This window comes from Schistocerca cancellata, chromosome 3 (genome assembly GCF_023864275.1).
Source record: "Schistocerca cancellata isolate TAMUIC-IGC-003103 chromosome 3, iqSchCanc2.1, whole genome shotgun sequence".
NCBI classification, from domain to species: domain Eukaryota; kingdom Metazoa; phylum Arthropoda; class Insecta; order Orthoptera; family Acrididae; genus Schistocerca; species Schistocerca cancellata.
Genome location: NC_064628.1, coordinates 892,724,581 through 892,738,682, shown reverse-complemented (window position 1 = coordinate 892,738,682; position 14,102 = coordinate 892,724,581). Strand labels below are relative to the sequence as shown.

General features: G+C 46.5%; 1 protein-coding gene across 1 annotated transcript in view; it reads right to left on the bottom strand.

Moving 5' to 3' along the window:
- LOC126176630 (protein scarlet-like) overlaps positions 1–14,102 on the bottom strand; it is a 204,695-nt gene that overhangs the window by 75,292 nt on the left and 115,301 nt on the right. Inside the window, exon 10 of the mRNA XM_049923789.1 lies at positions 4,434–4,569. Coding sequence (XP_049779746.1) covers positions 4,434–4,569 — 136 coding nt within the window. The remainder of the gene's footprint in view (positions 1–4,433; positions 4,570–14,102) is intronic.

The following is a 14,102-nucleotide window of genomic DNA, read 5'->3' as shown; positions in this document are numbered from 1 at the left end:
TACGGCGCAAGCTGGTGGCGCCTCCGTAATAGTGTGAGCTGTGTTTCCACTGAATGGACTGGATCCTCTGGTTCAACTAAACAAATTATTGACTGGAAATGGTTATGTTCGGCTACCTGGATACCATTTGCAGCCACTCATGGACTTCACGTTTTGAAACAACGACGAAATTTTTGTTGATGACAGTGCGATGTGTCACCAGGCCACAGCTGTCTGCGATTGGTCTGAAGAACGTTCTCAGCAATTCTAGCGAATGACACGGCCACCCCGGTCGCCTGACATGAATTACAGCAAACATTTATGGGACATAGTCGAGGGATCAATTCACACACAAAATCCTGCACTGGCAACACTTGCGCTGTTATGGGTGGCTTTTGTTTTCCTTTATTGATTTTCAATTGCTCCCGAAGGGGGCGGGCTGGCAGCAGCTTAGTACGCTGCTCTACAGCCTACAGACTTTTATTTTAAAAAACGGAAGAAGAAAAGAAACAAGACAAACAGGCGATAAAACGGTGACGTCAAGTGTAAAATGGCGGAAAAATGCGGAAAGTTAAAACAGAAAGCAAAAGGGGTTGGCAACGTTAATAAAAGACACACGAATCAGACAAGTAACATAGTACACACACAACTGAAAAAACACGGCGACAGTCTGGTTTCTGTTCGCAAGAGATAAAAGGCACACCCAGCGACAGTATGATAGCCGTTCGCAACACTTCCTAAAAAACACAACACGGAACACTCACTGTAAAACACTCACTGTAGAACACTCACTGTAGAACACTCAATGTAGAACACTGCACGAAAGTGGCGGCACAAAGATGACACTCCAGAGCCAAAGGCAGATGGGGGGGGGGGGGGGGACCTAGAGGAGGGGGAAGAACAAGGAGGGAGGAAGGAAAAAAAAACGAAAAAGGGGGGAACCAAGGAGGGAGAGGACTAATAAAGGGGGGAAGGGCAGACGGGAGAGGGAATGAGAGGAGGCAGAGGAGGGAAATGTAAAACGACTCGGGGGAGAGAAGGGGGCAAAGAGAGGGGAGGTGGAGAAGAAAGAGGATGGAAGGGGGGGGGGAGAGGGAGCCCGGGAAAAGGACAGAGGAAAGGAGGGGGAGTGAGGATCAGAGTTGATAGGAGGGATAAATGGAGGGAGAGAGGGCATCATCCGGGAAGGGGAGTTGATGGAAGCCACCTTGGGAAAGGAGATGAAGGGTGTAGAGATGGAGGGTAGGGGGGACACAACAGTGATGACGTGGCCAGGGGGCGAGGATGGGAGAGGAGCAACCTGGGGGTGAGGGGGTTCAAGGCGGCAGGAGGTGTAGAGGATGCGGATATGTTCCAGGAATAGGAGGAGGTGGGGGAAAGGAATGAGATCATAGAGGATCCGCGTGGGGGACGGGAGGCGTATACGGAACGAGGCGGAGTGCATGACGCTCTAGGATCTGGAGGGACTTATAGAATTTGGGTATGGGTGGCTGTAGACGCTAAATATTTCTGCAGGGGACTTTCAACGACTTGTTCAGTCCATGCCACGTCGAACTGCTACACTACACCCGACACGACATCAGGAGATATGCAATGACTTTCGTCACCTCCGTATACAGGGTGGTCCACTGATCGTGACCGGGCCAAATATCTCACGAAATGAGCGTCAAACGAAAAAACTACAAAGAACGAAACTTGTCAAGGAAACTAGATGGCGCTATGGTTGGCCCGCTAGATGGCGCTGCCATAGGTCAAACGGATATCAACTGCGTTTTTAAAAAAATAGGAACCCCCCAATTTTTATTACATATTCGTGTACTACGTAAAGAAACATGAATGTTTCAGTTAGACCACTTTTTTCGCTTTGTGATAGACGGCGCTGTAACAGTCACAAACATATAGCTCACAATTTTAGACGAACAGTTGGTAACAGGTACGTTTTTTAAATTAAAATACAGAACGTAGGTACGTTCGAACATTTTATTTCGGTTGTTCCAATGTGATATGTTGTGGGTTGGCAGGAGAGCCAACACCGTGTTATTAGAGGAAGCCGAAAGGCACGCGTTTTATCTCACGCAGGCTGGCGTGAGGACTGGAACGGGACAAGGAAATTAGAATTTAGAAAAAACGGACGTAGCTGGTGGAATACTTAACTTTAATCCATAAATGGCGAACGTCGCTCTTGACTGTACATTATTCACAATATCAATAGTAACTGAACATGGCGCCTTGCTAGGTCGTAGCAAATGACGTAGCTGAAGGCTATGCTAACTTTCGTCTCGGCAAATGAGAGCGTATTTTGTCAGTGAACCATCGCTAGCAAAGCCGGTTGTACAACTCGGGCGAGTGCTAGGAAGTCTCTCTAGACCTGCCGTGTGGCGGCGCTTGGTCTGCTATCACTGATAGTGGCGACACGCGCGTCCGACGTATACTAACGGACCGCGGCCGATTTAAAGGCTACCAACCACCTAGCAAGTGTGGTGTCTGGCGGTGACACCTCATGATACATGTACCTTCGTGAACTTATCATGTCTGAAAACGCTTACTGTTACAGCGTGATTGCCTGTAAATACCACATTAATGCAATAAATGCTCAAAATGATGTAAGTCTCAACCTCAGTGCATTTGGCAATGGTGTAACGACATTCCTCTCAACGGGGAGTAGTTCGCCTTCCGTAATGTTCGCACATGCATTGAAAATGCGCTGATGCATGTTCTCAGATGTTGTCGGTGGATCACGGTACCAAATATGCTTCAACTTTCTCCACCGAAAGAAACCCAGGGACATCAGATCCGGTGAACGTGCGGGCCATGGTATGGTGCTTCGACGACAAATCTACCTGTCATAGATAAAATGCTATTCAATACCGCTTCAACCGCACGCGAGCTATGTGCCGGACATCCATCATGTTGGCAGTACGTCGCCAATTATCCTTCCTCCCATAATGCCGCACCAACATTAAGCCGACAAGGTCGCTGATGTTCCACTTGTCGCAGCCATCGTCGCTTTTCCCTTGCCCAATAGTGCATATTATGCAGGTTTACGTCACCGCTGTTGGTGAATGACGCTTCGTCGCTAAATAGCACGCGTGCAAAAAATCTGTTATCGTCCAGCAATTTTTCTTGTGCTCAGTGGCAGAACTGTGCACGACGTTCAAAGTTGTCGCCATGCAATTCCTGGTGGATAGAAATAAGGTACGGGTGCAATCGATGTTGATGTAGTATTCTCAACACCGACTTCTTTTAGATTCCCAAGTCTCGCGCAATTTATCTGCTACTCATGTGCGGATTAGCCGCGACGGCATCTAAAACACCTACTTGGGCATCATCATTTGTTGCAGGTCGTGGTTGACGTTTCACATGTGGCTGAACACTTCCTGTTTCCTTAAATAACGTAACTATCCGGCGAACGGTCCGGACACTTGGATGATGTCGTCTGGATACCGAGCAGCGTACATAGCACACGCCCTTTGGGCATTTTGATCACAATAGCCATACGTCAACACGATATCGACCTTCTCCGCAGTTGGTAAACTGTCCATTTTAACACGGGCAATGTATCACGAAACAAATACCGTCCGCACTGGCGGAATGTTACGTGATACCACGTACTTATACGTTTGTGACTATTACAGCGCCATCTATCACAAAGCGAAAAAAGTGGTCCAACTAAAACGTTCATATTTCTTTACGCACTACACGAATATGTAATGAAAAATGGGAGGTTCCTATTTTAAAAAAATACAGTTGATATCCGTTTGACCTATGGCAGCGCCATCTAGCGGTCCAACCATAGTGCCATCTAGTTTACCCCTTCAAGCGAGACGAGTTACGTTCTTTGTAGTTTTTTCGTTTGATGGTTATTTCGTGAGATATTTGGCCCGGTCACTATCAATGGACCACCCTGTACGAAGTTGCAGGACACCGTTCAAGGTCAAATGAATTGATACACAATGAAAAGAAGATAGCCAATGGTTGGGTACATATTTGCAAATGATCCTTTACTGAATTAATAGAATTAATAGAAGGGATAGTAGAGGCTCAGAAATTGCTGGGGCAGCCCCAGATATATCTCTTGTCCTCTTCACACAGCATTTGGTACATAATTCCAATGTCCGTCAGTGTACTTTGGCAGCTGATCTTGTCTCCTTCATCAGCTACCCACCTGATGATGGCAACATGTTCGACTGCCGAAATAATCTATGCTTTGCCAAACAACAATCATTGTCGACGAAGTGGAGTTACAACAGGAACATACTTTGCCATCCATGTAAATCGACAAATGTATAAAATGCTGGACGACTGACTGGCCTGACATACACTTGGAGAAGGTAATACAAACGAACCCAAAACGTAAGCGAAGAAGAGTCTGTCAGCGCGAATGTGTACAAAACAGAAATGAGTAAGAGTGTAAAGAGCGCAAATTGGAGGAGTAAAGTGAGGAGGGCGCTCACCGCAGGCGGTGGAGACGTTGAGCGCCAGCGTGACGACGAGCAGCGTCATGGCGACGGCGTGCCACGAGTCGCGCAGCCCCACCAGCCAGTAGGCGGTCAGCACGAACAGCACCGGCTCCACCAGCAGGCCCGGCAGCTGCGCAGACACGCACACATGTCTGTGGGGAACGATAGTTCAAATGGCTCTGAGCTCTACGGGACTTAACATCCGTGGACATCAGTCCCCTAGAACTACTTAAACCTAACTAACCTAAGGACATCACACACATACATGCCCGATGCAGGACTCGAACCTGCGACCGTAGCGGTCACGCGGTTCCTGACTGAAGCGCCTAGAACCGCACGGCCACACCGGCCGGCGGAACGATTGTAGTCTGGCTTGTAATGAGTGCCTCTATGAGAGTGCCCTCATTCTTCTGGTACACAGACTCAAAGGGGTAAGCAGCACAGATGCACACTAACCAGTCACTTAATCAATAGATTACGTGTTAGAACCCAATGACCCTTAATAGATATAGCAGAACACGAAATACACTACTGGCCATTAAAATTGCTACACCACCAAGATGACAAGCTACAGACGCGAAATTTAACTGACAAGAAGAAGATGCTGCGATATGCCAATGATTAGCTTTTCAGAGCATTCACACAAGGGTGGCGCCCGTGGCAATACCTACAACGTGCTGACATGAGGAAAGTTTCCAACCGATTTCTCATACACAAAAGAGCAGTTGACTATTGTAGCCTGGTGAAACGTTGTTGTGATGCCTCGCGTAAGGAGGAGAAACGCGTACCATCACGTTTCCGACTTTGATAATGGTCGGATTGTAGCCTATCGCGATTGCGGTTTATCGTATAGCGACATTGCTGCTGGCGTTAGTCGAGATCCAATGACAGTTAGCGGAATATGGAATCGGTGGGTTCAGGAGGGTAATACGGAACGCCGTGCTGGATCCCAACGGCCTCGTATCACTAGCAGTGGAGATGACACGCATCTTATCCGCGTGGCTGTAACAGATCGTGCAGCCACGTCTCGATCCCGGAGTCAACAGATGTGGACGTTTGCGAGACAACCACCATCTGCACGAACAGTTCGACGACTTATGCAGCAGCATGGACTATCAGCTTGGAGACCATGGCTGCGGTTACCCTTGACGCTGCATCACAAACAGGAGCGCCTGTGACGGTGTACTCAACGACGAACCGAACCTGGGTGCACGAATGGCAAAACGTCATTTTATTCGGATGAAACCAGGTTCTGTTTACAGCATCATGATGGTCGCATCCGTATTTGCCGACATCGCGGTGACAGCACATTGGAAGCGTGTATTCGACATCGCCATACTGGCGTTTCACCCGGCGTTATGGTACGGGGTGCCCTTGCTTACACGTCTCGGTCACCTCTTGTTCGCTTTGACGGCACTTTGAACAGTGGACGTTACATTCGAGATGTGTTACGACCCGTGGCTTTGCCCTTCATTTGATCCCTGCGGAACCCTACATTTCAGCAGGATAATCCACGACCGCCATGTTGCAGGTCCTGTACGGCCCTTTCTGGATACAGAAAATGTTCGACTGCTGCCCTGGCCAGTACATTCTCCAGATTTCTCACCAATTGAAAACGTATGTTGAATGTTGGCCGAGCAACTGGCTCGTCACAGTACGGAAGTCACACTACTCTTGATGAACTGTGGTATCGTGTTGCAGCTGCATGGGAAGCTGTACCTGTACACGCCATTCAAGCTCTGTTTCACTCAATGCCCAGGCGTATAAGGCCGTTATTACGGCCAAGAAGTGGTTGTTCTGGGTACTGATTTCTCAGGATCTATGCACCGAAATTGCGTGAAAATGCAATCACACATCAGTTCTAGTATAATATATTTGTCGAATGAATACCCGTTTATCATCCGCATTTCTTCTCGGTGTAGCAATTTTAATGGCCAGTAGTGTTGCTTTACGCGATTTCGGAATCACCATATTCAGTACACAGCTTTCGCAGGCACCAACTGTCTCATTAAAAGTTTTCAGAACTCTTGTTGACGAGTGACTTAAAGAGAAAGATATTTAACACTGTAGAAAAAATCGAATTTTTAAAAAAGCAGATACTGACACGTGCGTGTATTACCGAACGATCAGTTTAAGAAGTCATGTTTCGAAAGTACTATTGACTTTCAATCATCTACAGAGGAACAGAACGATTGCTAAAAGCTATGATCCTTTTGCGTTCCACACAAATACTGGATACCGCGAGGCAAGACTAAACATACATATTATCTTTAAAAAAATGGTATTCTATCTAGATATTAAACAATATCTCTCTATTCTTCAAGATAAATCATCTTTCAAGCAGCTGGTATACAGCGGAGCGTAGTAATAAGCTCGCTCGATTGTGCAGGTAATGGTTGCCGTGGTTGAAATTTCGAACCAGTTAGTAAAAAAAATGCAATTAAACTCGTCATTGACAGCGGACTATCGATGTTGCAGTACCATGCCACAAAGTGTTTTTGTACTTCTGATTTTCGAATAATTTTTATTCTGAAATTGAATCCAGTTAATCTTTCAGTCTGAAAATTACCACGCCGATGCTGTAGTACAGGGTAAATCCTCACCATAAGCCAGTGTTGATACCCCTCTTTACCTTCGATTGTAATCCAGAAATCGCGATATAAATTTTGAGTAGTAATGATGGCAACTTACGCACAAATACAATTTCTATCATGAACGATACAGCCTCAATATTTCATTTCTTTTGTAAGGGAATCGATGACGAACAAACGACCGGGAGAAGCGAGTACAATACGCATTGGGCGTGAAAGATCACTGCTACCCAGGCGATAAGAAATCTGATGAACAGAGAACTAGTGTCTCGCAGTACAACACGACATTGTGTAATATATACCAAGGGTGACGGAAACTAAGTAGAAGCTTGACGTTCAGGGGAATAAATAAAAACTTTAAAGTTTTCCAGTGACATCGTAATCGTGTTAGAGCCGACAAAGGACGCGGAAGATCAACAGAACGAAATGTACAGCGTTTTGAAAATAAGTAATGAGTGAACATCGATATAAGTGCAGTCAAAAGAAATGAAGATATACTGGAACAATTAGGTTAGGAAAGGAGACGCTGAAATTACCTGACACGTTTTACTTTTTGTTGAGAAAAATAAATGACGATGTCAGAAGTAAATATCAAGCAATATCAGACTACTTGATAGATTCCCGGGAAGTACGCCGGATAATATTTCAAAAACCGCACAATATTTCAGCGAGACAACTGCCCGCCATCTTCAGGTGCTACTGTCGCGTCGCATTTTTTCTTTCTTTATTGTGATTTCATTCCTCTGCCCCATATCGGCAGGGGAGGGCTGTCAGCAGCACAATCCACCGCTCTTCAGCCGAGTGACACGACAACTAAAACAAGAATAAAATAATACATACATAAGGAGATAAAAAAGGGGAACATAAAACAGAGTAAGGGGAGAAAATGGAGGTAAAAAGACATGGACTTGTAGACGTTCATGGGGGACAGTTAAAAAAGTCACCAGAAAGTTAAAAAACACAGTTGGCGATTCTTAAAACACAGAGGAGACACTGTATGCTCATGCACAGATTAAAAGTTGGCCACAGTATTAAAAACACTCCGAAACAACACACTTAAAACCCACTTGGAGCACACACAATGAAGAATAAAACTACCAGGTGTGACCTGCCGAGGAAAAGGTCAGAGAGGATGGAAAAGGAGGGGAGAGCATGGGGCAACTGGGGAAGCGGCGGGATGAAGAGAGGAGGGGCAACAGTGGGTTCACGAAGAGGCAGGAGACACATGGGGCGGTAGAGGAAAAGGGAAGACAGGGCAGGAGGGAGTGCAGAGACACAGAAAGGAGGCACAAGAGATGGAGTAGGAGGGGAAAGCCGCTCAGAAGGAGGGAGGGGGAGGAGAGGGAGCCCTGAGGAGGAGGCAGGGGGTTAGAGTTGGTAGGAAGGGTAGATGTCAGGGCGAAGCTCATCATCCGGGAGGGGTAGATGGTGGAAGTTGTGTTGGAAAAGGAGGTGGAGGGTGTGGAGATGGAGAGAGGGAGGGACACAACGGTAAAGGCGCGGCAACTGGTTGGGGGTGGAGAGGAAGGGAGACACCAGGGGGTGAGGGGGATCAAGGCGGCGGACAATATATAGTGTGCGGATGTGTTCAAGGAAAAGGAGAAGGTGAATCGCGTCGCTAAGAAGCTCGCCAATTTATATGCTGGCTTTCTAGAACAGCGCAGGCGCCAGCGGGGGCATAACGTCATCGAAGACCAATCGTAAATGACGTCGAATACCAGAGCCCTCTGCTGGAAGAAACGGGTCGCTGTCTGCGGAAGCTGGAAAATGCGGCCGGGAGCCAAGAACCCCGTTCGCGCGCGCGAAGTGCTGGCGCGCGATTTAAGCATCTGTGCTAAGGCTTCCTATCTGCGTTGACTCGGTGCGGTTGCTAATCTGTGGCTGACGATTCCTTAGTGCTGCCAAGGCTGGCTCACAGGATGCTCTGGTGAAACCCCGTGTCTCTGGTTATTTGGTCACTGCTTATACGTATATTTCGATCGCCTCTTTGATAATGGAGTCCCAGTATGTGGAGGCATACGAGAGGATCTCGGTTTCTTCATAGTTCATGCCGTGTCCCATGTCAAGGCAGTGTTCAGCAACCGCAGATTTCTCTGTCTGACCAAACCTCGTATGATGTTTATGTTCGTCGCAGCTGTCTTTAACCGTACGACACGTCTGGCCAATATAAGACTTCCCACAGTGGCACGGGATTTTATATATTCCTGATCTCCTCAGGCCGAGGTTGTCTTTAACAGAGCACAGCATTGATTGCACTCGTGCTGGAGGCCGGAAAACATATAATCCGGTATTTCTTGAAAGTTCTGCCTATCTTAAAATACACTCCACCGACAAACGGTAGAGAAACCAACCCCGTGGTGTTCTCTGCTTCTTCAGGCTGTTCTTGAGGTTAGGAGCGTGCTGGTCGAAATGCATTCCGGGAATGAATATAATGTTTCATATTATGATGCCTAATTAGGCTGGCGACCGTTTGTTGTTTCATTCACATGAACTTCACCATTGGCAACATCTCCAAAGTAAAGCCTGTTAAGTCTTTCTATTAATTGCCACTTATACGGAATTAATGTTCGATACCCTCTCTCCATTAGGTAAACACACGGTCAAACAAACTTCAGAATTCCTCCCAGAGGGTAACACTAAGCTGTAAGCATAGCGTTATACTTGGTGCCAACTTGCAGGCTAGTGTTATACTTGTATCTCGGAAGAGCAGGGGTAATACTAGACGCCCACTCGGAGAAGACTCTCGTCGAGTGGTTGGCGAGAGTACCTGAATCGATAGAAGTAAACACTCCTGGCCATTAAGATTACAACCCAGGAAGGATGGCACATAGAAAACTGTTCTCATTGTGCGTATACTGTACAGTAGGAAACAATGTGATAAAATTTGTAAATGATTTTGGAGTATACAGGGTGCGACACTTAGTAAACAGAGCTGCCACTGCTGGCAGCTACAACGGCTCTGATAGGGCTGGGCATCGCGTCGAACTCAACTAGGATGACAGACACGGGTACTTGACGTTTTGCTCTTTGAATTCTGTGGTAGAGTTCGTCAATCGTCGTGGTTGTTATGTGTAGGCATGACAATCTCCCGACCATTCAGAACCAGATGTTTTCACTGGGTGAGATATTTGGAGAACATGCTGTTCACGGCGAGGGTCGAACACTCTCTGTATCGAGGTAGAATAGGACTGCACACAGAACGTGTGATCTTGTATTATCGTGTTGAAACATAACTCCAGAAAGACCTCGAAGATAGTGTAACGGATGCTGTCCGTATTAGCGGTTATTCGTACCAGAAGTGATCATTTGTGTACCCAGTGGCATCCCACAGTAACCCGCCAGATGATGGGACGGTTTGACGATGACTATGCAATCTAGAAACTGCTTGTCCTCCAGGGACTGTCTCTATCCAGATATATTCATCGTGAAGCTAAACTTAGAACCGGAACGCATCTGAACAGACAATGTGATGCCATTCCTATGCTTGCGACATCGGTATGTACGCCTGAAGTATTGTTGTCGGTGTTGGTTTGCTGTCGATTCTGATGACAACAATCCTGTCACTGAATTTCTCACACTCTCTGCCCTACCTTCTTACTCACAACGAATCGTACTCCAGTTACATCATTTTCTGGTGCTGTTGATATTACCGTGTATTCATATGACCAGAATTTATCTCCTTTACATTTCTCTTAATTGACACCACTATATGTAGACTGGCGCTTTGTCCATCCCTTTTCAGATTTTCTATCTTCCACACCACGTTCAAATTTCTGACATTCCACGCTCCGGCTCATAGGTTGCTACCCTTTCGTTGGTTATTCCATCTTCTTTCCATGATCAGCTGTCTCTTGGTAGCTATAACCTCGAATTTTTTGGCAATGGAGAGATCATCATGACATTTGCAATTACTGATCACATGACCTGGGGACGCACATTAACTGTCCTAAATGCAGTGGTTTCCATTGCCTTCTGCATCCTCATACCGTTGATCACTGCTGATATCCTTCTCACAGGAGGCATGATGTGATATTCTCTAAAACGATCAACATTCGTACTGTTGTAATTTTAATGGTCAACCGTGTATGCGAACTGATAGGGACTAATTGAATGTTTCCTGGAGTTAGGAGATAATACTGTGTGTACAGCACGCAGCACGTCAGTACATAAGATGATTTCAGTGCCAATGGCGCTCGTTATGTCAACGTGTCACTTGTTCTTTCGTAGACTCACCGATCGCAGTGTTGTCAGGTAGTTGACATTTGCAGCGCAAAACATTCAGTAACACTTAGTGCACATAAATTTCTATGGATTCAGCTACTTCCGTCCCAGAATATTTGCAGAGTGCACGTTTTTTAGTGTTTCACAGTGGTAACTAACCTCCAATGTATGTGATTTAGTGAGTCTAGGGTAGAGCAGGTTGAGAATGTGACTCCAGTTGGAGCCGCCTCTGTCCACTTGAAACGCGTCTGCTTCCGCCTCGACTCGTTTCATTGATAAGTTAACGCCACGCTATCCTGTCTTGTCCAAAGAGGCCCACTTGTTGACACACTGGTTCCGAAGGTGTACTGCCTACCGCAGTTCTTTGGCTTGCGCGGATGCATGACGTGTCTCACAGTTCAGTTTCTCTATGTATGGTTTTGAGGTGCGTGTCCACGAGGACCAGAGCATCCATACATTCTGTTAGCATGTATGGCCATGTACGGTTCTAGAACGCCCTCTAATTCAAAAGTGAGGCAGTTCGAATCTTTTGATACCATCATTTTTTGTGTACTGTAAGGTAAGTTATCTCTTTTGCACTCAGTTTGAATTTCGATGTTGATTGAGGAGGTTTAGCATATTACACTGATGAGCCGAAATATATTAACCACTGCTCACAGCGAAGTTGTGAGTTGCCTGGTGGCGCTGAGTGAACGTGACGCGACAAGAGAAGTGTATGAGCCAGTAAGAGACGAAAGGGGAGTCAATCTAGCGACGATAAGCGGCGCAAATACGGAAATCCGCCAATTTAAGCGACTTCGACAAAAGCCAGATTCAAATGGCTCTGAGCACTATGGGACTTAACAGCTGTGGCCATCAGTCCCCTAGAACTTAGAACTACTTAAACCTAACTAACCTAAGGACATCACACACATCCATGCCCGAGGCAGGATTCGAACCTGCGACCGTAGCAGTCGCGCGGTTCCGGACTGCGCGCCTAGAACCGCGAGACCACCGCGGCCGGCTAAAAGCCAGATTATTGTGGCTCAGTGACTGGGAGCGAGCGTTTCGGAAACGGGGAAACTGGTCGGCTGTTCACGTGCTCCTGTGGTGACCGTATATGAAAAGTGGTTGAAGGGTGCTGAAACCACAAGTAGGCGAGAAGAAGTTGGACACCCATATCTCATCACAAAACATGGGATTTGGAGGCTTGCCCGCTCTCTAAAGCGTCATAGGCGGCTATCTGAGCCAGATCTGACGACAGAGTACAGTCGTGGCGCAGGCACAGGTGTTTTGGCGCACACCGTTCAGGGCACAGTACTGACAATGGTGTTCCATAGCAGAGGATCCACACGTGTTCCCATGTTGAAACAACAACATCGTCAGTTATGTTTTCAGTGAACACAGGACCATCGAGAGTGGACCGCGGGTCAATGGAATTGTGTCACCCGATCGGATGGATCCGTTTATTGTTAAATCAGGTCGATGGTCGTTTCCAGATAAGTCGTCATCCAGGGAACGGTTGCTCGAAACATACATCGCGCCACGGATGCAGGCCTGTGAGAGTAGAATTATGTTTTGGGCTTCCACGGGACCTGTGGTGATAATCGAAGGCACCGTGACAGTTGTGGACTACGTGTACGTTATTAGGGACCACCTGTAGCGCCACATCCTTGATGTCTTCCTCAACAGCGATGACATCTCCCAGCAGGACAACTGTCCGTGTCACAAGGCCAGACTAGTGCTCCAATGGTTTCAGGAACGTGATAGTGAACTCATGTTGATGTCTTGGCCATCAGATTCGGTTTACCTGAATCCGGTGAAACCCATCTGGAATGCTATCATCTGGAATGCTTCCACAAACCAACCGTTCGTAAACGGAAGTGTGTGACCCGCGCGTACGCATCTGGTGCCACAAGCCTCTGGATATCTATCAAGTACTTATAAAATCCATTGGAAGCAGAATCACTGCTGAAGTGCGTCGCAGAAGTGGACCAATATGATTTTAAGTAGGTGGTCATAATATTTTGGCTCATCAGTGTATACAAGGTGATCCATTGATCGTGACCGGACCAAATATCTCACGAAATAATCTACAATCTACAAAGAACGAAACTTGTCTAACTTGAGGGGGGAAACCAGATGGCACTATGGTTGGTCCCCTAGATGGTGCTGCCATAGGTGAAACGGATATCAACTGCGTTTTTTTAAATAGTAACCCCATTTTTATTACATATTCGTGTAGTACGTAAAGGAATATGAATGTTTTAGTTGGACCACTTTTTTCGCTTTGTGATAGATGGCGCTGTAATACTCACAAACATATGGCTCACAATTTTAGACGAACAGTTGGTAACAAGTAGGATTTTTTAAATTAAAATACAGAACGCAGGTATGTTTGAACATTTTATTTCGGTTGTTCCAATGTGACATATGTACCTTTGTGAACTTATCATCTCTGAGAACGCATGCTGTTAAGCTTGATTATCTGTAATACCACATTAATGCAATAAATGCTCAAAATGATGTCCGTCAACCTCAATGCATTTGGCAATACAGCGAGTAGTTCGCCTTCCGCAATGTTCGCACATGCATTAACAATGCGCTGACGCATGTTTTCAGGCGTTGTCGTGGATCACTATAGCAAATATCTTTCAACTTTCCCCACAGAAAGAAATCCGGGGACGCCAGATCCGGTGAACATGCGGGCCATGGTATAGTGCTTCGACGACCAATCCACCTGTCATGAAATATGCTATTCAATACCGCATCAACAGCACGCGAGCTACGTGCCGGACATCCATCATGTTGGAAGTACATCGCCATTCTGTCATGCAGTGAAACATCTTGTAGTAATATCGGTAGAACATTA